The following is a 26,732-nucleotide window of genomic DNA, read 5'->3' as shown; positions in this document are numbered from 1 at the left end:
GCCCAGGCAGCACAATGATGAGCCTGGAAGGAAAATGTGATAGCAAAATGTTGGCTGATTTGTGTGAGGCAAAAAGAATTCTCCCTGCCCTAGATTTGGGAGAAGAGGCTGAAAGTGATTTAAAGGCTTTCTAGAAAAGTGCTTTGTTTGGGTCCCTAAATTGTACCCATTCCCTATATGTTCTTTTTATATTTATATTATTTCAGTGTATTTAAATACTGCTCAAGTGTACATAAGCAGCCAGCTTCAAATATTTTTGTCTAAGTGTCACATCCTACTCACAAGGCAAATCTCCCACAGCTGGGAACAGGATTTATGTATGTGCCTACTTTCTAAGAATTCAGTAATAACTCACACCCAGAGTCTAAGGAACACAACAAATGGTCACAGCAGCCTTTTGCTCCTACTGTCACAGCTGTAAAAGGACATAAAAGTGCACGCATGTAGCAACTTTATATGGTTTCAGAGCAACTCCTGTAATGAACACTGAGCAGCCAAGGCCTCGCAGGTACTTACGTTAGGCAGAGACATGACAAAATCATGCAGTTGAGCCTTCTGGGCTGCTTCTATGACTTTTTCCATTGTTGCTTCTTTTGTGTTACTGCCATATTTGATATTATCAGCAATGCTGCAGTCAAATAGCACAGGCTCCTGTGACACTATTCCGATTTTTGATCTAAGAAACTGCACATTTACGTTCTTAGAGTCATGTCCATCTATTAACTACAAGGAAATGGAAGAAAACTTGAAACATCTTTACAAAGCAACAGCTTGCAACACCCAAATAGTTTATAGCAAAATAAATGATTTAACCGTATCATTAAAACACAAACACAACTGATTTAAAGTGGTTGAATTGCTTGTCTCTGACTCCTTTGTGCATGATGTTTATTTTGTGGTACGGCTTTGATCCATGCCACAAAATACACTAGACCATTTGCTCAACAGAAGTCCTAATGAACTATTTAATTGCTTAAAGTTAGGCATGTGCTTTATTGTCCTCCTGACATAGTGATCACCATACAGATTTTTTCCAGAGAAAGATAAATCAATCTAGATAGGTAAATATTTATGTTAGGAAAACATCAAGCTTTCTAAGCTATCAGTAATTGAATAACTGGAAGTTAAATCTAGGCAAGTTCCAGGCTCTTTGATGCTCCATTCAGACTTGATTTTGCTTGTGCTCTCACAATTCACAGCATACATTTGTATGTTTCATACAGAAGCCACCAAGGCAAATGCCTACAGCCCTATCTAATGCATGAGAGTGCACCAGAGGCAGGTAGTTCTCTTATCTTGTCTGAATATGTCTGAGATAATACTTGGGAACTGTCCAAACAGTCCATATGTGTCCTTTTGAGAAGGAGAGGAAGCCTCAAACTGCACATTACGAGCAACACTGCTAGGCTGCACAGTAGGACACAGGCAGAAGGCCCTTGGAGCACTGCTGAAAATCAGAGGACAAAAACCAATTTTCTTTGCTTACCACACTTCCTTTCTCAGGGTCATAGAAACGCTCCAGAAGTTGCACACTGGTGCTCTTACCACAGCCACTACTTCCAACAAATGCCAAAGTCTGTCCAGGTTTAACAGATATAGAGAGTCCTTTCAGGACCTGAATATCAGGCCGAGAAGGGTATGTGAATTTACAGTTAAGAAATTCAATGCTTCCCTTGAAATCATCCTGGTGAAAAGAAAAATGAGAAAGATGTTACAGTGAGCTTGAGCTCAACCCTGAATTGTAAAGTACAAGACAACTCTTCCTCAGATCCATTCTTGCATCTTTTGCTTAAACTTTGACATTTGTACTTATGAAATTATCTCATGAAAAGGGAAAAAACCATACTGGAGTAGCTGTCCAAGGGGTGAAGCTATTAGTGATACCACTGTTTCTCTGCTTATTCTTCCCTGCATGGCACTGGTCAGAGGCATAAATTGGAAATGGCATTGCCTTGCCAATGGGCACATTTTTCCTTTTAATATAGACACTGTGTATAAAATAAATAATTTCAATTTTCTGGGTCTGACTGTCCAATTCACCAGAAACTGAGCATTTTCACTTTGTCTGACGCAACAATTCCTTGCCTCCGTATGAACACCCTCCACCAGTTTGATGTGAATGGAAAAACCTCCATCATAATCAGCAATAGTAAGGTTGGCCATGAACTGTAAAGCAGGAAATAAGAGCTTGCTGTTCTGTGAGTCATACAAATCAGTTCCATTCCAATTTACAGTAGTTTTACACTGACAAATTTCTAATGGCTGACTTTATACTACTCTTTATGTCTAGTACAGAGCTTGCTTCCAAAACAGCAAAGACAAACAAAACTCTTACAATCAGCATAACCTTCTTGTAAAGCATTGAACCTCATTGACTCCTAAATCACTAGTACAAAATCCATGCCTGTAGTGAGCTGACTGACATCACAAATTACACATCTCCACTCTTACCCATTTTTCCCCTTTTTCACTGTAAACACTGATTTTAGGAATCCGATCTACCAGTTGAAAAAAGCGTGCAGCAGATGTTTTTGCTTTGGCATAGTTTGGCGTGTAGGAAGAAGCTCTTCCCAACGCAGTTCCACTGGTGACAATTGCAGAGATCACCCTGTGGAGAAGGAGGAAATGGTCATTCTTGGGAAGCCATCAGGAAACTGAACACCACACCGAGTCCAGAACTTTCAGACCTGTTTGTGGCGCTGAGCAGGCTCTCACCTGAACACAAAGCTGTAATGGAGCCCTTCAGCGTCAACGAGATATCCCCCGTAGCGGTAAGAGACGGAGTTGGCAATGAACACGATGCTCTGGGCAAAGCCATAGCAGACTCCATACACGTGTGCTTTTTTGATTGCAGCTTTGTAGGGCATATCCAGGTTCTTCTCAAAATTCTCAATAAACATTTTCTCTTTTCCTATCCCAGCTACTGTTCTGATATTAGAGAGAGCTTCACTGGCAATCTGGAAGAGGGAAAAAAATGGGTAAAAGCTCCTAATTTTTACTTGGAAATGTAGACTCTGGTCTCACAAGTGCATGATTCTTTCATTAACTCAGGACACTGATGCAATATGTAAATTCATTCAGGCATGATACAGACTGGCCCAAACATCATACAGCCTAAAGAGAACTTTTCCTACAAGCAATTTCCTATTGATTTCCTCGAGAGCAAGGCTCTGCCTGCTCCACTGGAGCTGTTACTGTAAGCCCTTTTAGGGAATCAGGCACATGCTCTCACTTGTGACTTATTTCACATAATGTGAATAAATGTGACACCCACAAAAGGGAAAACTGTTTTAGGAACTTCTTTAGTTGCATGGATTTATTAATTAAATATGTTTATTTCAATTGTTTTCTGTTACTTTTAGCAACAGTCAAAGAAAGAGTTAAAAGGAATAGCACCCTCCCTCCTGCTGATGTCCAAAAGGCTGATGAGATGGAACATACGAATCTTCAGTGACAAAATTTTCAAGATTTTTACCTTGTACATAGGCAAAGAGTAAGCAAATGCTTGCCTATGCACATATGAAAATGCAACACAGGAAATTATGAGATAATCACCAGAGAAACTTGTGTGGAACTTGTGTTAGTTGTAGGCTTCATATTATAATTTAGCCAGTCAGAATTTGGGTTTATATCCCAACAAAAGAGTACCACAATTTCACCTACAGAAGTAAATTGATGGCTTGTTTGGTCCTAATTTCACCCTTTTAATCTCAAGTAATTTTACTACGAAATTGTATTAAAATGCTGTTGTTTGCTCGGACGTTGATAGTACATTCATAATGTAACACATTCCTTTGGGAGGCAAGTGTGGTATTATAGCTTGTGAATGTTTTCAGCATGCAGGAAAAGATCTGAATGTAGACAATCAGAAATCCAGTTTCAGGGGGTTTTTTTTCTGGCCAAAATTGAGAGTCAATGTCTTGCATTTTCACTCAATGTGAAGGAGCAGATAATAGGTATTGTGAATTGGATTGTGCAGACCTTTTCCATGTTTAGCATGGCTCATGAGCAATTGCTTTGGAAGAATTCGGTGTTTTTTGCATTTGGATGCAGTGCTGGCAAATAAATTAGAAAATAACACCAGAAACAATCAATCATCACCAAAACTGATGAAGCTTTGCTTAAAATATGACTTCATCATAGCCTCTGGGTTGTTCTATTGAGTAAGAGCAGTTGCCTTGACTGATTAGTGAAGTTTCTCTCCTTGTCAAGAAGTATTTTGATTTAAGACTTTTGTAAATAATTAATTATTCTGGGTGTGGGCAATTGGTCAGGTCCTAATTCTTAAGATAGAAAGGGCTAAGAACTTAATTCTTAAGCTGCTACGACCCACCAAAGTAACAACTGTCCTTTTTAAAATCCACAGACTGATTTGTGGTTCAGTGCCAGATTCTCAGGTGCGAGCATTTCTAGGTGAGCAGCTATCACTGCTTTCTGAGGACAGCTTAACACTGGTCAACAGCAAATGGGAGTTTAAATAAAACCCAACAAAGGTGAACCAGACTGCTGAGAGATCTGTGTCTACCACTTCAGTCCAACAACATTGCAAGGTCAGTCACATTCCATGCAGCAAGTGCTTTTGCAGTTAGGGAGTTCCCAATGCTGTTTCAATGGTTTAACAAGCTGAAACATTGCAACTTATTCACAAACCATTGCCAGTTTCATGACATTTGAATTACTGATGGTCCCTAAAGACTGATTTTTCATCTACCTGTGACTGCAAATATAAATTAGTCTTTAAACAGCATTACCCGTCCAGTAGCTTCCAGTGCTTTCCTGTCCTGCGAGGCAAATCCTGTCAGCATTTTAGCCTGCACAGCTCCAGATAAAGCCAAAAATGGCAGGAAACACAATATTACCAAACTCAGTTTCCAGCTGAAGTAGAAGGCAATGATCATGGCCACCCCAATGTTAGTAAAGGAATTGACAATCATTCCTATCTGCGATCCAGTTGCCTTTGAAGAAAAGAAACAGACATCATTGATATGTACTTCAAAAACAATTTAAACAAACCTTCCTATAAAACTTTAGAAAACTGTAAATTAAAATAACATAAGACACTAACAGTTAGACTGCACTGGAGTTCAGTCAGTCTGGATATACTGTTTCCAGTTATTTGGATGAAGAACAGGACTGCAAATGTCCAATATTCCTTTGATCCACCAAATTTTCCATTGAGAATTCAGAAGATTGTTTCTACTGTTTGTGAGAAAGATAATGTAATTATTGAAATCTGTTGCCTTGGTTCCCTGGAGAATAACTCATCTGAATACATTGTTTAGCTTCTACATTTATCTATGTAGATTTAAATAATCAGCAGGACCATTTTATAGCTTAGCTATTAACAACAAAGCCTCAGCAGTGCTAAAATCAGTAAGCGACTTCACTGAAAAGGGATGAAATGAAGCTGTATTTCTGTCTATCCCTTTATTAAGGAAAAAAGTTAAATACAGCTTTGACATCATCTTTATTGAATACATTTGTCTGCTCCTTATGTACTTCAACAATGCTATTCTTTCTAACAGACTTATTTACTCAAAATTAATTTTCTTTCATAGCAATAAACAGCACCCTAAATAGGAACTATATTGCTATGTATTAGAATAAAAATGTACATTTGATATCTTTGATGATTTTCAGTCAAACTCATTTGCAGAGTGCGAACTTGGCAGCACAAAATGCTCATCATCTCCTCCTCCTCTGAGCTGCAGCAAGGTCTGTGTCAGGCAGTGAAAGGTGCAGGGCACTGCTGCACAGGTAGCTCTGGTCTCCCTCACCCCCTGCAAGCTGTGGGTTGGATGGCTGTGCCTCATTGTTGTGCTTCCAACAAAGATGTCCCTTAGGACGTTAAATGTTTAGTCAGAGTTTTACAAGTTTATTTATTTCTATTAAAAGACACCCTGTGAGGTTTCCAGCAGGTTTCCCTGATTCTACAGAAATTGCTGCTGACAGGGCTTTTGGAAACCTCTTCTCTAAAACCCCCGTTAAAAGTTTTTTAAAGCTAACTTACAATCTTGAGTCAAGCTGAAACATGACAATTTTTGCAACAAAAGAAATCTGTACATCTCCTTCCTTGTTTCTAGAAAATTGCTTGCACTGCAGCCCAGCAAAATGGCATCTGACTCACTTCTACCTAAAGATCAGTTCAAATAGGGAACATATACAGCCCAGCATGATTTAACCCTCAGCCACTAGGGAACACAATGCATGCAGCTGGTGTGTCACTTTCCCAGACACCGAAACTGGCTGCAGGATTCCCAGCTGGAGCACCAGCCACTACTGCAGATTGGTTTTTCAAGTGGGTTGTCAGTTTAGATCAAAATTGCCACAACATGCACAATACCATGCTGAAAACTGGAAAACATGGTTATTAATGATTGTCAATAACATACTATTTTGACATGTTTTTAAAATAAACACTTTAAAATTGTGACAAAAAGCTAATTCATCTCCAGGAAAAAAAAGAAAATCAAACTTCTGCACTGGGTGTTCCTTCCCATTCCATTGTTGGTTGGTATTTTATTGATTTTTGTGTTCTTTTTTTGTACTTTTAGGGTATACCATTATACTAGTATTGGTTCCACGGTGGCAGTCTATTAATAGAAATAGCTGAATTGGCTTACTAAGAACTGATCTACACTGATCTGGCTGGTTGCATGGCAGCTAATTTCTGTGAAGCACATGCCAAAATAAGCCTTCAATCAGTCTACAGTAAAACAATTCATAAGGTGCCAGGTCTTACCCCTTGGACCTGTGAGGCATCTGTTGCAAGCCTGGTAGTCAAAGCCCCGGGGCTGTTCTTCCGGTCATCAAACCAACCAATGTCTTGCCCGAGCATGGCCTGGAAACCAATTTTCCTTAACCTTCTTGTAAGCAGCTCCCCAGACTTGGCAAAGGTGTATCCCTGGGGTATATGAGAAGAAAAACAGACTGTGCAGAAAGAGACACACACCAAGAAAGGGAGCAAAACCAAAAATATGTATTGCTAAATTGGACCATTACCTGGAGAAATTGTGTGAGAAATGAGAGAACTCCGACTAAGACAAAGAGCACGCAGACACCATTGATCTGGTTTTTTTGGTTTTCTTCATCAAGAATGGAGAAGGTCTTTAAAAAAAAATATAGAAATGTCAGTTTTGCTGTGTGTGACATACGCACTTGATTGCCAATTGCCAAGTGCAGAAACCCACCCTGCAACCAAAGCCAGAACACAGAGCTCTCCCTCACCCCCTGCAAAGGTCTGATTATTTTTCCTAAGGTGAGCCTGGATTAAAACATAATGGGTTTTACTCCTGTTAACCAACGAGTTCAGTATGCTTGGTGCCTGCACTCACTACTCCGATTTGTGGCCTATCCCTGGTTATAATTAACCACTCACCCCCCACTGTAAATAACGACAACAAGAAAATAGCAATGTAATAAACAGCATAGCAACAAAACAACAGAAAAATCTGGCCTGTAAAATCAAACCATCCCATTCTGCAGCTATCCTAACATGGTTACTTATGTTTTTAATCTGTGCTCTCTATTAAAAAAAAAAACCACTGATCATGGCAGCATGCAGCATGGACAATATCAGCAGTATTAAAAAGAAAGATTTGTTGCTGAGGTGTCCATTTTCAGATCATATAAGTCTCAGCAGTTTTAGTGTGGACTGTCTTTCATCTGGAGCCATGGACTCCAAGCCCAATAGGAGTAAGAGCACACCTTTCAGTTGAGTTTCACTGGAAAGGATCCATATTCTGAGACAATCCCACAGGAAAAAACAAAGCATAAGTCAAAGAAACTACTGAAAACATTGCTCAAAAGGTACATACACAGTATTACCTAGTTCTTCATCGACTTTTTGGGACTTATTTCTGAAAACTTTCAGGGCAGACTTAGCTAAATTTATCCTTTCACTTCATAGCTGTGGGGATTTTTCCCTCACTTCCCCAGCATATTTGTCCCAGAGTACAAGCCCACGTGTCTGACACAACAACATTGCAGATATTTGGGCAGATCTGAAAGCAGATGTATATTCCATCTGCCTGACTGCTTTGGCACCAGGCAGAAATATTTTATATTTATGAATAATGAAACACAATAATAAAACACAGATATTGGATATCACAGATATTATTCCTCATGTTCATTATGGCTTGCTTTTTCTTGCAGCCTCTCTCCTTTGATAGAGTGAGACCTTCAAAAGTAGGAATTCATCCTTGGCCATGAAGGTGTTTAGCATCATTAGCCCCAGACCTCCCAAGGTCTAGAAGACTCCTCTCCAAAGGAATCAAAGGTGAGATTCACAGTGGAATGTGTATAGCAGTGTCTTACCTGAGTGAAAAGTGAAAGCCACAGTCCTTGACATGAGGTCTGGACACTCAAAAAGTGTTTGGAGGTGGCACACCTATGTCTACAGGACAAGGATTTTGGGCAGAAATACTAAGTGGATCAACAGGGCCTGGAACATCCTTTTTCCTCCTGCTCATGGGATCTTATTTAAATGCAAAGCTCCAAGTAAATGTGATTCGAAGTTCTAAGTAACTTCCCAGTGACAAATGTCTAAGCCAGAACAATGCTCACAAAAAATCAAACAACAAAAGGTCAATCTTCTTTTTTTTGATAGATTGTTGGCACTACTCTTAGAATTCTTTTCTATCAGGAGCTCAAATGCTGGGTCATTCATTCATTCATTTGCTTTTTCCTTTCTGTAAGGTTTTTGACCTCCAACATCTGTCTACCTTTTAGGACATATATTTTTGCACTTGTGTACCTACCATGGCCTATGCAAGTGAGTGAGAAGCACATCAGATGGGTGGCAAAACCACAAAAAACCTGTAGCATTCCCATTTTGATCCCAGTGAATGTGTTGTTTACTTAATAAGATACAGCTTGAACAGATGGGATTTCTCTAGCCTAATTCTTGAAAATTCAGGACACTTGCCTAGGTACTAGTCAGAGCAGCACTGAATATCTTCAGGCAGCCTCCAATGCCCCACCAACTTGGCAAGCATTTCCCCAGAAAGCTTTTACACAAAAGGGGATGCACCCTTTTGTCTATCACCAAAAGTTTTTGAAGAAATAAACACTCATTGAACTTGACATGTTTCAAGAGAGGTGGTGGTAGCTGATTTTGATGATGTGGTATCTTTTAGTTAATGTTAAAGTTTAAAACAAATTCCAACTTCCTGTTTCCAAACCTATTGCAGGCCTACTGATTGCTGGTGGCTGTGCACCCAGGTATAATTACCTACCTCTCCCTAGGCATTCTGCAGGGTGCAGGCAACAAAAAGGTGCCTGAAATATGTAAACAAAAAAATGAAGTATTTTTTAGATCTGATCCAAAGCTTTCTCAAAGGCTTTCCAAGTCTGTATAATAAAATTCTGCAGAGAATGACCTTTGCATGTGTCTCTCTCCACTGTACCTGCATGTGAGGTATTTCTTATCTCATCTAAAATCTATACTTTCTATGCAAGTATAGAAACCCATTCCAAACAGTTCCTGGAAAATGAACAAAAGAGATAATGAAGGACACATGACAAATGCTGATAAGCTTGCCCCTTCAAAGAGCTCTAATGATAGTTTGATGACAGTGATATAAATATCTACTGAATTGTTTATAGGCAAGAAGGTTAATCCCATTTTCATTATGAGATCTAAAGATTTGCCAAAACATGTCAAGTTGTGCATCATATATTCACTCTCCTCTGCTTCAGAGCTAAAATACACTATAAAATGTTCCCATAACATACCCCAAGAATCTGACTGAATAACAAAGCATAGAGTGGATTGACGGCTCCATTCACAGCTGCTGCCAGAGATCCAAGCACCAGGTATGGCCATTCAGAGGCATTGTATTTCAAAATTCTGGTAAATGGTACAGGCTTGGCATCTTCCTCCACAACAGATTCCTAAAAAAAACCAGGTTGGATTTCTGAAATGAATACAGTCCATCAGTGCTGCTCTCCCTTTGACAGTGAGATAAAACAGTGAGCTAAAACAGTGAGCCTAGTTTGTTAAACTAGTGGACCAAACAGCTGCTCTAGCTTTGGACAGGAGGGGCAGCTGCTGTCTGGACCTCTTTTGTGGGCCTAATAAGTCAAGTTTAAAAAACACTTAAATAAACAACAAACTTTATCATGCCAGGGGGGAAAGAGAGAGATTCAGATCTTTTGCAGCTCTAATTGTTCCAGCTGCAGAGATTATTTACAACCAGTTTGAGATTTTCTGCCACTGAAACTCAGGCAATTCCCTTTCAGCTGTCTCTAGACAAGGTGTGATGGAATACAGTGCCAAAAACTTAAATTCCCTCCTCACAAGCAGCTTTATCTGTCACTCATTCAATCTCTTAAATACTATTTAAAGTATTGTGAGTGACCACACTGATCAGACTGCATCAAATTAACAGGTATGTGATATCATTAAAACAAGAGAGATGTCAGAGTGATAGCTGGATTCAGGCTTTTTACATGGTAATTATGCCTCCCTTCTGTGAAACATCCTCAGACTGTATGTTGAATTCCCATAATTATGCCCAGAAAGGGCAGAATATTCATCATCAAATTATAACTTATCCTTCAGTTTGATTTGTACAGAATTTTTGTAACACTTTGTGTGCTCAGCCCTACTCATCTCCCTCAATTCATATGACTAGAAACAGCCAGACAAAAAAGACACAGTGAAGACCTATCTTTTGGAAATATGCAGGGAGGAGTGGGTGGAAGCATCTTGTATTTTCTCTTTTTTCTGAGCTGGTGTCAGAGTGATAGCACTCAAGCCCTCTATTTATCCACAGAATAGGCTTGGCAATAGCAAGAAGGGTAACTTCTATCTGCTGCTCTGGGTACTGAACAACTGCGGCCATGCAGATTGATGCAGGGAGCTTCAGAGGCACTTTGGAAACCCACTGTGCAAATTCCTACATATTCTGTGTCATTTTAAGGCATGCTGGCCTTTAGTTTCTACACCAGTAGATTGCATGACGATACTGAAGTGAAAGGATTTTAGGTTAGGTTTCAGTGAGGATGTCTCTCTGCTCAAATCTCCAGATGATTTTTAGATGAAAGTGAATTTATTCTTTACTGAACAAGAAGCAGTGCCATTTGTATCACTGAGGGCCCATTAATTACATTTCACCCACTGAGCATTTTGCTTTTTGTTCTTTAATTCAATTTTTAGGAATGTATATTTTTCAACCAAATCTACACCCTATTTACCAACAGGTAGAGAGCAAATAGCAAAATGTCTCTGCTAGAAATTTCATATGGACCAATAATCAAAACAGCCATCAAAGTGCAGCCTGGGGTTTACACAGAGATAAGAATTGAAGCTGTGGTTTTGTTTCAGGTGAGAAAAGGATCAAGCCAAGATGTACCGGCTACGAACTCTTAATGTACAATCACATAGGTACAGGTGACCATTAATGAGTAACATAACCTATTCAGTTGAAAATTTCATAACAAACTATTGGACCTGACCTTTTTTGCTTTTCCATCATCTTCTCCATAAGAAGGGGCAAGATAGTTGGACTCTGCATGGTCTCCTCCAATAGACAGTGGAGGGTCAGGGACCACGTTAGAGAGCTGGGATCTTGAGCGCTGCCGGAGTGAAGCTCTGCAAAGAGAACAGAAATGGCCTGCTCTTTACAGCTTAGTAAAAACAATAATTGCTTGCAAAGCAGGTGCAGTTTTCATGTCAATTAAATCAGAATGCACTGAAGCAGTTCATAAGAATCCCACAGATTTTTTCTTTCTTGAATATGTTCTCTCAACTTCTCGGGAAGAAAATATCTCACCAACTGGGACAAATACTTTTCAAAATCATATTCCACTCACACCACTCAGACATTGTCTTAGATGGACCATGTACTGTGTATTTGTCAAGTAAAACTGGGGTGTGTCCTAGTACATTTGCACAAGTTATTAAGACACCAAGTCAAATCACCACTACCAGTAATTCAGTCCAGCAAAACAGGAAGCTGAAACAAAGCACCTCTCTCTCTGACCAAACATAACTCTGCAATGTAGGAGATGTATTCATTTGCACATGCCTGACATAGGATTGCCTGGAAGAAATAGTAAGTGTCTAGCTACAAGAAATTCTGGCTGTAAAATGCTTTAACTTTCGTCAAGTAGAAGCCATAATAAAAATGTGCTTGTGGATTGCATTGATTTCTCAAGTAATTGCACAGCAAGTAATTTTTCAAACGACTGGACAGAAAGTGCATTAGATATTACAACTAAGGCTGTACGTTAGTAATATCAAACCCAGAACATTAACAGGGTAGATCAAAATTGAAGACAAGGTACTATGGACAGAAAGGACCAAAATGAAGAGCCCTGCTATTTATCCATGGATTTCAATCAGTAACATTATCACTCAAGCTATCTCTTGTCAAGAGAACTTTATCTCAGTAAAATGCTCACAGCCCTTCAACCCTCTTTTACACAGCACATAGAAAAGTTATTTATTAGGATTTTGGAATAGTGGGATGAAGTAGAAACATTGAGAATAGTCTGGAAACATTGAGATTTACAACCATTTTTAAGACTCACCGCAAACTGGCCTGATAGCTTCCCCTGCTGAATGACTGAACATTCTCAAGATTTGGCTCAACCACATTATTCTCTGCTGCTGCAAAATACAGTATAGAGAGCTCTGAAATTAGTGCCAAAATTGAATACAACCTGAATACACTGTGGTTCTGCAAAAAAGTGCATAGCCTCCAAGTCATAAATGGAATACTTTGTATAAGGAAAGGGGAGTAATATAACCTTGCTACTCAACCTACATGTTTCACAAGTTTTATATTTGTATTTGAAATAATGAAGTTAACTGAATATTAGCCCAAGGACCGTCTCACTTCAGATGTGACTGCTAAAGCATTTTTACCTATTTTAAGTCTGCAATTGCTCTCTTATTTCAAGATAATAATATCCAATGCATGCTTCACAAAAATACAATGGATCATTCTATTGAACCTTAATTTCCAGAAGCTTTAATTCAAATCTGCCTCTAGCAAAACAAATAGGATGATTTCAGCATAGTCTGTAATGTGCCTGAATCCCAAATGCAGCAGAACAGGACTTCTGGCACTCAGTGAAATTATAAAGTGATGGATATTTCAGATCAGAACTAATGTTTCAGGGCAGACTTATATAAGGAAGGTCTTTCAGTGCATATGCAGCAAAACCACTTTGGCCAGGGCTATCAGTGTATCAATTCTATGAATTGTAAAAATCAGCCATAAAAGCAGAAGAAAAAAAAAAAAAAAGGCAGCTACTAGCCCTCAAAAAAGAAAGAAAGAAAAAAAAAGAAAAAAAAAAAGAAAATCTGCATTCTGTGGGATTTTATAAAAGAAAACAATATGCTTACTTTGTGTTTCTTCTCTCTTAGGTGCTGTGTCTCCTTTGCTTTGTAAGGTCACCAACATGAAATAAACCCCTTTCCTCTGCAGGAGTTCCTCGTGAGTTCCTCTCTCTACAGCCCTGCCGTGCTCAAAGCCGATGATGACATCGGCGGCTTTGATGGCTGACAGGCGGTGAGCGATGGAGATCGCCGTGCGGCCGAGGCGAGCCTGGGGGAGACAGCAACAGCGCCACTCGCAGCACAGCAGCCCCAAATGCTGCCCATCAGCTCTGCACCTAAAGGCTCGTCAAACGAACTGGCGTCCTTCTAGTGGGTTCAGCCCACTTTAGCTCCGTCCACAGCCCGCAGAGGAGCATCTGTTTCTGGGCAAAGGGAGCTATAGGTTTCTGTTGATGTCCCAATGTAAGTAAAAATTATTCTCAGTCCACAATACTAAGGTTCTACTTGTACTTTATAAAAGAGTTATTAAGAAATGCTTCTGACTGATTTGTTACAATTCAGGAGCACCCTCTGCAGAGTGTATTATAAATAATTTCTGCCCTTTCGAGTCTGATTTTTTGCTATACTATAGCAAACCTTATGAAGTGCTTCTTGGACAATTGCTTCACTTTCATTATCCAGTGCTGATGTAGCCATATCCAGGAGCAGGATTTTGGGGTTTCGCACCAAAGCTCGAGCAATAGCTATCCTCTGTTTTTGACCTCCACTCATCTGGCTTCCACCCTCTCCAACATGAGTGTCAAATTTCTGTGTGAAGAAAAAAAGTTAAAGAGACAAGAAAAAAGCCTGTTAAGATCCCGGTGAAGGTGGTGGTAAAATGTCTCAGAATTGTCCTTGGAGTAGACTTGAAACAAAAACATTGTTAGTGCAGCAGATTTAAAGAGCAACAGGTGAAATAACTTTCTTCATAATGTACAAGATCATTTTGCCTGGATCAGGTTTTCAACCCCATACCAAAAAATGCACTTAAAAAGGTGAGATGTTCTGGTTCAGCTTGAAAGAGCTATATCAGCAGAAGCTGAAATGGAGAGGAATCACCCACCCACTCTCCATCAGATGACAGACAAGCAAACTTTTCCTGGCCTTGTCTGCTGATGACCTGTGACTCATGAACACTGTCTCTGATTCATCGATACCATACTCTGACAGCATTGGGTTCAGGTAGAGAATTAAATAAACACACAGAGTCTGGCATATTGAGAGACAGGATCATTATATTCCCTTAGAGCTAAAGCTTTTTTATTCCTCCATTTCCATGAAATAAGTAGGGGCCTTTGAACAGCCTTTCAGTAAATATTTCCTGGAAGCCTCGAAATGCATAGATGGAGGATAAAGACAATGTACTAATATTAGTTTAGGGTACTTGAATCATGTCAAACATTCACTGTTGTAACATGTCATTTCAGAAGCTACTTGGCAAAATAACATTCTAGAAAAGCAGAGAGCTTGATACTATCCAATTTGGGCTTTGTAAGGAGGAATGATTGAAGCCCTGTCATCATTAGGGAAGAAACTGGAGAAGAAGGAACCTCCAGCTGGTTTACAGAGCTCGTACAAGAAGGTGAGGTTGTGAGCATCAGTACAGACAGGTGAAGTAACAAATGCTGGCTAGTGAGAGGCTGAGCTCTACATTGCTTTTGGCCTGAACAGAAACAGATCTCCAAAACATGAAAAATACAAATTTTTAAACCATGCCATAATTATTCCCATAATATTGAATGTTGTGTAAATGATTCCTGAGGAATTAACTCTTTTCGGGGTTGTAGTTTGGGGTGGGGGGGTGACGGGGGGTTGTTTGCTTTCATGACTTCATGGCATACATGGCATAAGACATAAATGACTGTGATCAGAGGAAAGGCGGTTGCCTCCTATCTGAATTCATCTTATGCCCTTCCACTTGAGCACAGATTGCTGCAGGCTAGGAGGGACAAAAGGACAAAAAGATTCTTTTTTTCTTGCCAAATTCTGCCAAACACTTTCCAAGGCAGAGCATACCTGTGGTAAGTCCATGATGAAATTGTAAGCATTGGCCTGCTTGGCTGCTTGGATGATGTCCTCCATGGTAGCCTCGTCCCGGCCGTAGCGAATGTTCTCTGCAATGGTGGTGGCAAAGAGCACTGGCTCCTGTTCAACCACGCCGATCTGGGAGCGCAGCCACTGGATATTCAGGGAACGGATGTCGTGGCCATCCAGCGTAATCTACAGTTAGAACATGGACACAAAATCAGGGAAAAAATCAGGGATGTTATGCCCTCCACTTCAGAGACAAAGAAAGACACAGTAGAAGTGAAGGGCCTGTGATGCTGTGTTTCCATGATCAGCATAAATATCAGATAAAGAAGGAGGTATAGTGGTAGCAAGAATATTGGCTCTCAGAGTTGTGCTCTTTGATTTCATTTCCCATTTCTGCTTGGCACCAGAAATAAAATCAGGTGAAAAGTAATAATAAAGTGATGATTATGTTATTTACAGTAATTTGTTTCTTTGTTTTCTATATGTTCAAATACAGGTCAATATGTACATGCTTATCTGTTCCTATCTGATATAGGAACTCATAAATGGAATGAGATTTTGAATAGCTATCATTCATATTCTTAGCCAAGCCATTACTAAGTGGTAATTGCATATACTTAAGTGATATTATGGGTTAATGTTTAAATGTTCAATACTGTGTTTTCCAGGAAACATTTGTCACTCCTGAATTATCATTTCTATAGGTATAGTTTTTACACAGATTTAGCACTGAATTTTTATTTTCTCCTAAACAACTGGCTTTTTCACATAATTGTTTTTATAAGACTACTAAGCACAGTTTTATAAAAGAAATGTGTAGGAAGATATTTCACTCATTTAAAAAATAATTGGGAAAAAAAAAAGAAGAAGAAGAAATAAATGAAAAGGAAGTTAGTAGTATTGCTTCCCACCTTGGAGAAGAAACCAGCTATTCTTTCAGTTTCTGGGGCCAGAGAAACACACTGTAGTCTGGGACACTCACCATGCCATCAGTGGGGTCATAGAAACGCTGGATGAGCTGTATTGTTGTACTTTTCCCAGCTCCACTAGATCCAACAAAAGCTGTTGTCTCTCCTGCTTTAATCACCATACTAAGGTTATCCAAAGTCTGGATAGGAAAAAAAAAGAAACAGAATCTATCTATTTTATTTCTCCATGGTCATACAACCAAGTGAGTATATTTTGTATCTTAAAGTAAAGATTCAAAGCAATTTTACAAAATTCAGAAAAGTATTATGAAGAAAAAGGACAAAGCAAGCCACATTTAGTCTGTTTGAAGACTTTGTAGATGCAGAGTACACATTTCTACAACAGGCAGGCAGATTTTGACCTTTCATTGTTCCTGTTGTTTATCATTAAGAACTAGTCAAGTTAATACACTAGAGAAGTTAATTAATTATATTCTCTTTAAAGAACACTCTGTGTGTATTGTGAATATATGTTACAGCATAAATACTAAGAGTACAACCATGATATTTTGTAGAAAAATCTGATACAACATGTGCTTCCATCCTTAGAAGTAATAGCACTAGTATGCTTGTCCAAAAACATGCTTTTCCAAGGAGAATTTGCCCATTCAAACACAGGAGTGGATAAAGAGTGGGATATACAGCCTACCCTCCTGTCCCTTTCCTAGTCTTTTAATGGGTCACATGGTGCATCCCCAGGGTAATGGAAGAGTTTTATAAAATCTTCTTGAGCCTTCAATTTATTACTTTGTGTTCTGTCTCGTACACATTGATACAAGGGCATCACTGATCGCAAGAGAAGCTGTACACAGGTGAATTTGCCCAAAATTACTGGGAGTTTATGTTCAGCAGCAAGGAATATGCAGATGTGACAATGGATATGTCAGAATGGTAAAATAAGCCAAACAGTAAGCAGAAGAACACTTTAATGGAAGAATTATTCAGTCTACTTTTAAGCAAAGAGTCTGGGCTTCTGGAAAACAATCTCTATGGAAAATCTAGAAATTGCTGGCACAACCAGGATATTTTTCTTGTTTACAATAATTGTGTTCACAGCATGAGTGATGAATAATTACCTTTATGTCTGGTCTGGATGGATAATTGAATGTTACGTTATGAAATTCAATTTCCCCTCGTACTTTATCCAGCTTGTAGCCATCTTCTGACATGCAGTCAATGGTGGGTTTCTAGGATGAAATTTATTGGGTTATTTATTTGCTGTTAAACAGTCAACAGTGCTGCAGTAGATAAATAGAATCCCATACAAAGCCATGGCACTTCTGACTGAGCAGCACTTGGCTGCATGGAGCCAGCTGCAAGCTCTGCCCCAGGGATAGCAGGCAAGGGACATGGAATTGAGGGCCAGAGGGATATGGGGGAGTTGGCACTGGTGGGTAGGACAGACAAGAAGGATGCACCCTCTTCTCATTGCAGGCTTACTGCAAATACCACAGCCAAGCACTCAGGCAGTTTTGGCTGGAACTGAGTAGCTGACTGACAGAGATATTTTGACTAAGCTAATTTAGCCAGCTCCTCAGGGATAAAATGGTACTACGTCACTCAAAAACATCCTCTCATAGCACCGAACAACCAATTTATTGCTGAAAATCTTCAGGCCTTGCCACTTGGCAATTAAAACATCCATCCTTGTGCACTCAGTCCTAAGAGCTGAAATACTGTAGTTTTCCTAATAAGTGCTTCATGTCTCATGTACTTTTGGCCAGGTGATGGGTATTGTGGATTTCTACACATGAGCAGAGAACTAAGAAATTTGAGGAATCACAAAGAAATAAAATTTTCTAAGGATAGATTTCTGAAGCATGGAATACAAGCAGTAAATTAAAATATAGCAATGAATATTTGATAACTGAAATGTGCATGCCTTTTTAATATAGCCTAACAGATTGAAAGGAAAGTTAAAATGAGAAATATCTTTGTTCTAAGATGTTAAGAACAGCTACAAGATTGGTTTCACTTTGGGAATATAACTTACTTAAAATCTGATACTAATCTGTGACGAAGTTTCACTGATCCTACAAATGGGAACCTCAACATGACTAGTTTTATTGCCAGGGCAGAGCTGTGCTTGTACTGTCTAATCATAAATCTACAAATACGGCAAGCAGATGGATCTAATTTTGTCACCCTTTCTCTAGATAGATGAAATGTGACGTTGGTTTGCTTTTTTTACCCTAAGGTTTTGTGACTCAGCCTTATCCTGAATATTGTGATTAATCCTTACTGTTGCAACTCTTTATGATTTTAATTTTTTTCTCAGAAAAAAATCCATAATCCATCTCTATTTTCAGTTCATTTTAGAGCTTTAGCTTATGAAGTGTATATGTTTTATCATTATTACAGAAGTTTGAAGGGTTACTAAAAACTGTTAGCATTACCATAGCCTTATGTTTTCTGTAGAAGACAAGCAGCATTTTAATGTGTTTATACAGTTTTCAGCACAATAAAGCTTGTCAGTGAACAGAGATAATACATGCTTTAAGAAATCAACAGTACATTTCCAACCACTAAATTTATAAAGCTATAGAAAGGAATCAATAAATTTCAGTGGCATCTCAGGGTCTCTCATACAATGGTTTCAAGTATCTGTTTAGATAATATTGTGATTAACATTTATGACAGCTGCATGAGCAGTTCCTGTGCCCATTTGGTCCCATTTCTGCTCAGGGTAGCTCTGGGACAGGTGACAGAGGCCACCTTCACCACTAATGCCAACAGAGCCACAGCTTTTGATGCCATCTGGAGTCTGGGAGCTACGGGATGGCTGCTGCAAGTGTGGTTGCAGAGTGGCTATTACTGCCTGCCAGTACACCTTCCATGGGCCAGCATGGTAAGTAACTGCCTGTAAGGAGAAATGGGAACAAGGAACAGCAGCAGCCAAGGTAAAGCTTCAGAACTCACAACCAGGCCACTTAAGAAATCTGTTCAATGCGTTCTTTGAGTCCATGTGCATCCCACTAGACTTTTCTATTGCACAGTCAGTTTTTCCTTAATCAGACTAATTTTTCCTCATTTACACTGCAGATAAAACTGGTACCACTTCAGGCATATTTAATTATTTTTGCACTACAAAGTAACACAGCTTAGAAATGCATTACTTACTTTATCTATTGTCTCAAAAATGTTTGTTGCAGCCCCACGACCAGTGGCAAAAGCTTCCAGACAGGGAGATGCCTGGCCAAGATTTAATGCTCCTATTAAAACACCAAAGAAAACCTGAAGAAGTGGAAAAAGAAGTTAACAAAATATGACATCACATTTTTACTATAGCTTACAGCTTAGACAGGCAAACCCAACTACAGTCGCTTTATGACTTCTCATGCACCTGCTGAACTGAAGTGATTCACTATATGAGCATTATTAGCCAACAAGAAAGCAAATAAATGCATTTCAGAAGGCATTTTTGCTGTCTTTTACAGATCTGCTTGAGGCTGAAGGAAATCAACTCATATTTGTCTTTGCCTAAAAAAGTTTGCATGTAGGTATTTACTGAGATGCCCCTGATGTATTTTTAAGCCATCTCAGTTTGACTGGGTGCCTTTTCCTTGAAACAAGGTCTGGAACAGGAGGTTGTTGGGAATTAGATTATTTCAGGGATACCTTTCACCAGTAAGCAAAAATAGAAAGAAGCTTAAACCACTGTATTACAGTCTTTGTATATTGCAGCTCCTGGGTGATCCAATACTCACAAAGCTTACTTTTGAAGGAAGTACCAGCTATAGAGAATATTTTTTCTTTGTCTCACAGAGAAATTAACTGTAAGGTTTGCTACAAACACTGGATAAGCCACTTTTTGATGTGAAAATATTCTATCATTTTGGGTGAAGAGTTTCTACAGGTAAGACATACCCAATGGGCTCGTGGTTTTAAGCTCTTTTCTAAGAACCAAAATCACTAATAATCCCCTTCTGAAAGCCCAAGGATTCTCTTTTTGCTTAAGCCTAGGACAGCATGAGAGAAAATGAGCAACAGCATCTGCTCTTCCTGGGAAGACTGACAGGCAATAAAGCTGGATAGAATATTGAATATCAGAGGACCCTTGAGTCCAAGAATTCAGCTCTGGTGTGTGGCCTTGTGATCAGAATCAAGTGAAGCTGTAGCACATCAACTAAAACACAAAACTGTTTGTTAGAGATTTCCTAAGAGCTGCCAATACTTTCTATGAAAGGCTTTTATGAAGGTTCTTAAATATAGACAGGAACTAAGACTGCAAATGCTGGCAGGGGCTTCAAAGAACAGGACACTGCAAGGTGGTGAACATAGGGAAGGTAGAGGCTTATTTAGCACTTGTGTGCCACATAGATGCAAATCATTTCATTGTCTGTGTCTGCATTGTATTGTAAGCATAGCTTATTCTTCTCAGTGCTACCATATGGGGTGTGCTTTTGAACACTTTTTGACAGGTTTTTTTCCTAGAATTTGCTCTGTTTAATTCTCCTTAGTTTTTCAATTACAGAGGTGTTTTGGCAGAACAGGTTATAAGGGTTTGGTGTAGGCTTTTGGTCCATTTTGTTGCTTTATTGTGGGTGCTAGTTTGAACATTCACCCTGCACACAAGGACATGGAATGTTGTGTCTGGTATGTAACCATTTGCTCTAGCTTGGCCTGCAAATTCTGCTAAGAAGCAATCAAGGACCCAGCTGCACTTTTGGATATAACACAAACAGAACTCAGGATCAATGGGGCAAAGTGTGTAAGGAAACACTACAGTTGAGAAAGAAATAACAGTACATAGGACTCAGTTCTCCTTTGCAGTCTAATGATGTTTATGGGAATATCCCTGTAGCTAAAGTGGAGGAATCTCCTGGATGCACACTGTGCACTGCACATGTCTTTGCTGGGATGTAGAGATCATGCCATACATTTACACTCAGCTTTACTACCAACTGATTTTCTTGCAGGAATGAGTCTTAAAGCAAGGCGGTTCTAAGCCTGTCAGAGTCTGTCATGAACATGAAGGAGCATGTTCTGTACACCTGGCAGAAGAAGAAGGGAAGGCAATACTTAGTACATCTCAATGCAGTATGGTGACTGTATGACTTTTTGAGAGAGCAGGAAAAGCATATTTCAATGTTTTGTATCTAGAAATTCCCCCTCCTGCCCCCTGCCAAACTAGGAGTGTATGGTAGAAAATATGAAGTAGAAGAAAATGACTGGAAGCTGGGAGGAAGGGCATAAGGGACTCTCTCTCCATTGGCAGCTACAGTTTTTCAGCCACAGGGTAGCTCCCCACTGTTGCCATTTGTCATTTGGAAACACTGGACTATAGCAAGGCAAAGAATTTCTGATTTTGTTTTTCACAGCACTGCCTCATATCAACTATGCGTATTGAGAGCAGGTGCAAATTATTTCCTCCTTGAACAGAATGAGTCAGGTTTACAATGTTCTCAGGGTAATTTGCCAAGTTCCATTTAGCAGTAAACTTTGCACTATGTGCAGCAGGTGGTTGGGAACTCTGGTGGTATGCAACAGACAGAGAAGGAGCAAAAGCAGATGTCTCATCAGAATACCCAGAACCTACTAAGGCTCAGGAAAAGTTGTTCTGAGTTTGGACTGGAGTCTGCCATTTGGGCAGTGCTGGCTTAAGCAAGCAACCAAAATACCTGTAGATGTTGGCTTTGTTGCATTGAGGCCAGAAGTGTCTGAAGAACCTACTGAGCAGAAGTGAAAGCACGAGTGCCATGCAGGTTAACACAGTTTTTGTACATGCTGCAGGAGCCACAGCCAGGTGTGTTTTTATCTGCATACATGTTTACATGGCCTTTGTAAAAACAAAACAACAGGAAATGGTTTCTCAAAGGAACACAAAGTGTTTATGAGAAATTAGATGTGACAAGGCTTTCTTTGGTTAGGTGTCTCTTTACCACAACATTTTTCATCATAAAATTCTTCAGAAAAGCCAACATCCCAGAAGCCCCATGCTGACCCACAAAATGGAAAAGCTAGTTTCAGGCCTCTGATAGTTTTGTGGGCTGTCAAATGAAGGCATTATTCTGATAACCATAGGTAATATTCAAAATATTTAAAATAAACATAGATTTTTTTTAAATCTTATCCACTTGTGTCATACTTATAGTGAGTAATGATCTTTAAAAGACATAAATAATGTTTGTTACCATGGAGCCACCAGATACCAGAACAGATGTGTGTTCCAGAATTATTATTTTAAGAACAGTCCAGAAAAGTTGCATCAAGCTAAAATGAGTACCTGCAGAAGAGTGCCAGGTGAATATTCTTCTTCCTCAAGGACAAGTTTGGAGCCATACCAAAAGGCTAATGCATAACTTAGAAAAATTATACACCACATGTAACCACTGAATAATCCCATTATCATTCCTTTTCGAATTCCCCAGTGCTGAGCAAACACCAAGTTCTTATCATATCTGTCGAAAGAGAGAAAAATAAGGGGGAATTAAATAAATTTGACAGAAATTTCCAAATGAGCAAAGATCATATGAGGCAACTTTGATGACTCAGTAGAATGTCCACACATAAGGTTGAAACAGAATCAGTCTGAAGTCAGAGATCACTGCTGAAACCAGCAATGCTCCCAGATCATGAAATCCTTGTATGTTCTAGTGTAACAAGCACAAGAAAAGCCACACTCATTACAGATACCTCATCATGGGGTTTGTTGTTTTAGCAGATTAAAACAGGATTTGAGAATCTGGCCAACACTCCAGAGCACATCCTACAGCCATGTTATGTTTTCATAGAATTTAAGAGAAATTTGCAGAAGAAAAACCTGATGGTTTTCTGATGAAAAATGATGTCATGATTAAATGTGATCATGAGGATGTCCTGATGAAACTAATTCTCCTACTTAGCTTGAAACTACTCAAAGTTTTCAGATATGCTGTAAAAAGTGATACATCAGACAGCATTTAGGGAAAAATTTGACAGAATGTTCCTACAAGTAAGCATGATTGAAGATAGTATTGCTGATGCTTTATTTCACTGATAGACTGAATTATAAAACTAATTCTGCATACGTTACTTGAAACCTAAATTTCTGAAACATACATGCATATAAGTTTCAAAGCTACTAGATAGTCAGAGTTGTAGAATATAGCAATTAATTGTTATGCATCTGATGTGCATTACAGCATTACATTGCTTCAGGAAAAAGAAATCAGAGACCTTAGAGTTTGTTCAAACAAACCTTTCAACTTCTTTCTTCTCCCCACCAAAAGCAGCCACTGTTCTGATGGATGAGAGCACTTCATCAGCCACAGCTCCAGCTTTTGCATAAGCCTTTAATTCTCGGCCTGTTAGTTTTGCCACAGCCTAGAAAGGCATAAGCAGTGCTGGTTACACCTGAACTTCAGGTACAGAAAAGGACAGAGATGAGCAATGCTGGCTATCACCCTGTGCTGGCTGCTCTGCACTGGGTCACCTCCTGCACTCCAAGCAGGCTTTTATTAGGCATGCTGCACATTCTAAGACTTAGGTCTTCTAGTGCCAGGGTATAATACACCTTTGTAGCATATGTTTTGCAACAGCTCTGCTCCAAGTAGCTGGAAAGAGCAGCTGACAACTCCTGCTTGCCCTGCCTCCCTCCCTCCCCCTCTCTGCTGTAACTAGGCTGAAGCAGATTGCACACTGAGGGTTTGTGCACAGTGGGAGGAAGGGGGAGTTTAAGTGCCAGGAGCAGCCCTTTAACCACTGTGGCAGATCCCAACTTTAGGAAAAGGTAACTGTAGTGGTGGGGGAGGATAAAAACAGATGTTGCCACCCTGTGCTTTGTTTCATGGGCTGATAGCAAACAGGTCCCTACACAGCAACCAAGAGCTCACTGGATGCCAAAAGCTTACTTAGACTCAAAAAACTGCTCAAATTAATGGATGAAAATGTAGTAATTGACAATTCTACACAGAGATACCACATTGACTTGGGAATGAGATATCATTAGAAAGTGTAATGTGTCAGCCTTTCCTTTCTCTTTCCAAATACCCTATCCCTTGCATCTATTAGTCCTTTTTGAAGACAGGAAACCAGGCCAGATTGACTTTGGGTCTATTTTCTTCATGGTATAAAACAAAGACTTGGGCTGGAAAGGCTCATAATGAGGAAAACCTTAAAAGTAGGTATGTGTCTGGAAAGAGATGGGTAAAGTAAGAACAGAAAGGGAGAAAATTACCAAGATAAAGGGGAATAAGGTGGAACAAATGAAGAAAAAACATTTTGGGTTTTATTTCATTCCCTGCCAAGTTTCTGCTCTCCCACTTCACATGAGTCATTATTCATATCAGCTACTTGCAGCCAGCACAAGGTACGAAAGGAGAGCTGGAGGACAAGAAATTAGTCACAGTTACATTAGATGTTTGATAGCAAAATTATAGCAAGCTGTTCCTGATGGGAAAGAAATGAGATTGCCAGAGGACTGAACCCAACAAGAATGAAGAAGATGAGCAGGAATTACCCAGCCCTGCTGATTGTGGGAGAGGAGATGAAAGGGAAGAACATCCTGCAGTTTCCCTTTTCACTGTCCTTTGTACAGTGACAGGAAGTTTGTAGGAAGTGCATGGAGAAGTAGAACAGGAACAACTGGAGAAGGTGCAGCAGCTTCTGGGAGCAGGGACAGTTTGAGGTAAGTTTGAGTAGTTGTTTTCAACCATTTTATGTCTCTGAAACTTAGCACCCATAAAAGTCACTCATTAACATAGAGAAATCAAGTCCTGTATCTTGTAGCCATCTAAAGCAGGCGTGTAGTAATTGAGAAAGGTAAAGACCAACTTCTGATCTCAGCATTAATACCCATCCACAGGACCCCCAAGAAGGTAAGCTTACACTCCCCTCTTAGAAGCAGGATTTACTACTCTGGGAATCAGAAAAAACAAAGTGAGAGCAAAGCCCACCTCCCCTCTACCCCACCTCTCCCTCAGTGCTAGTGGGACCATAATCTGTCTCTCTTGACTTTAAAGGGGTGTGATCAACTTCACCAATCCTCACAGCTTTCTGGCCAGATCTTTCCTGTTCATTGTTGCTCAATGGGAACCTTTCACAATTTACTTACCAAGCCATAGAGAGCTGCTCCAACCCCAAGCAGAGGGCTGACTGCAATGATAACCAAGGTCAATTTCCAGCCACTGACAAAGCCCAGGAGGAATCCACCTACAAAGGTGGTTATGCGCTGGATGAAGATTGCTACTTGATCAGCAATAGCCTCATTAATTTTGTTAACATCACTGGAAAACAATTACAACAGCAACAAAAATCAACAGAAGAGTGGTGAGCATAACTTCAGTTTGTGTTGCAGGTCTTGGCCACATGTGGGTTAGTTGCTTTTCACAGGAGAGGGCCCATCCTCATCCCTATTCTTTCACCATTACCCCATATAAAGACCCTGGAGTACAATGAGAAAACCTGATGCCTTTGCAATGGAGAAGCCTTTTGGGCATGAATATTGGAGAGGATATACTGTCCTTTCCTAGGAAAAGTTCTGGCAGCAGACTGGTTCACTAGCTGGCTCTTCCTACTGTGCCCCAGCAGATTCAGGAAGTGTGCACTGGCAGCCAAATTACAGATCACTCTGAAATGACTGGGCACAAAAGGAGAAGAAAGGAGAGGACAAACTGGGAAAAAAACCCCACCCCAAAACCCATCTAACCCACCACCCACCCACCCACCCACACATTTGCTGTCAGACAAGTCATGAAAGGGAAATAATTGAGGTTCAACAGTTACGGTACTTAGTTCAAAGATGGGAGAGCTAATCAGTCTGGTTGCTGCTCCCATGAACATAGCTGTATTTCTACCAAAAGGTGTTTGTCACATGCCTGGTTATTTGCATTCTGCAGTGTTTGGAAGGAATTGCAAAATATTTTCTGTAGCATGTGAGTTTCTTAGATTACTTACTCAGAAATTCGGGTGTTCAGTTCTCCTACAGATGTACAGTCAAACCAGCCTATATCCATTCGCATTACTTTCCTGAAATAAGCTTTCCTGATTTTCTGTATCTGACGAGCTGCAGACATAACCCAAAAGCAGATCTGGGAAAAGCAGAAAATAGCTGATAATTGCAGTAAAAAGTCTTTCTACTCCCAACAAATCAGAAAAAGCAATTTGACTAGAATGGGAAAGGCTGTTGATAAAATTACTATTCAGGTAAAATACATTCTGGCTACATAGACATGATAGCTGTTTTGGTCTTTAAATAATCCAACAATTTTATATAGCCTCTGGATCAGGCATTTGTCTCAGTTCTGATAAAATGGGAAGAGAGGCAAGTTAAATTATTTATGTTGTTACATGACTGCCATATGGACAACACTTTTTCCATCTACAAATATAAGTAATACAGAGATGGCAGCCATCCTACCTCTGCAAAATTCTTGGGTAGTTTTCAGGAAGAAGATTGACAAGTGATGTTTGCAATT

At 39.7% G+C, this 26,732-nt stretch overlaps 1 protein-coding gene across 5 annotated transcripts in view; it reads right to left on the bottom strand.

The window, feature by feature from the left end:
- ABCB11 (ATP binding cassette subfamily B member 11) overlaps positions 1 to 26,732 on the bottom strand; it is a 34,338-nt gene that overhangs the window by 1,205 nt on the left and 6,401 nt on the right. Inside the window, exons 7-26 of one of the 5 annotated variants that reach the window (XM_064717802.1) lie at positions 26,212 to 26,345; positions 25,370 to 25,541; positions 23,516 to 23,640; positions 22,562 to 22,736; positions 19,456 to 19,569; positions 17,412 to 17,522; positions 16,350 to 16,475; positions 15,350 to 15,553; positions 13,931 to 14,101; positions 13,361 to 13,562; positions 12,541 to 12,619; positions 11,464 to 11,599; positions 9,739 to 9,897; positions 7,003 to 7,107; positions 6,743 to 6,904; positions 4,752 to 4,955; positions 2,716 to 2,957; positions 2,452 to 2,608; positions 1,487 to 1,684; positions 517 to 723 (exon numbers count right to left, since the gene is read on the bottom strand). In XM_064717802.1, the coding sequence (XP_064573872.1) occupies positions 517 to 723; positions 1,487 to 1,684; positions 2,452 to 2,608; positions 2,716 to 2,957; positions 4,752 to 4,955; positions 6,743 to 6,904; positions 7,003 to 7,107; positions 9,739 to 9,897; positions 11,464 to 11,599; positions 12,541 to 12,619; positions 13,361 to 13,562; positions 13,931 to 14,101; positions 15,350 to 15,553; positions 16,350 to 16,475; positions 17,412 to 17,522; positions 19,456 to 19,569; positions 22,562 to 22,736; positions 23,516 to 23,640; positions 25,370 to 25,541; positions 26,212 to 26,345 (3,183 nt within the window). Of the gene's footprint in view, positions 1 to 516; positions 724 to 1,486; positions 1,685 to 2,451; positions 2,609 to 2,715; positions 2,958 to 4,751; positions 4,956 to 6,742; positions 6,905 to 7,002; positions 7,108 to 9,738; positions 9,898 to 11,463; positions 11,600 to 12,540; positions 12,620 to 13,349; positions 13,563 to 13,930; positions 14,102 to 15,349; positions 15,554 to 16,349; positions 16,476 to 17,411; positions 17,523 to 19,455; positions 19,570 to 22,561; positions 22,737 to 23,515; positions 23,641 to 25,369; positions 25,542 to 26,211; positions 26,346 to 26,732 lie in introns of all 5 variants that reach the window. The other 4 variants (XM_064717803.1, XM_064717806.1, XM_064717804.1 and 1 more) reach the window with 4 other exon arrangements.

Source organism: Zonotrichia leucophrys, chromosome 7, assembly GCF_028769735.1.
Source record: "Zonotrichia leucophrys gambelii isolate GWCS_2022_RI chromosome 7, RI_Zleu_2.0, whole genome shotgun sequence".
NCBI lineage: Eukaryota > Metazoa > Chordata > Aves > Passeriformes > Passerellidae > Zonotrichia > Zonotrichia leucophrys.
The sequence above is the reverse complement of the archived record's forward strand: the minus strand, read 5'-3'. Positions and strand labels throughout refer to the sequence as shown.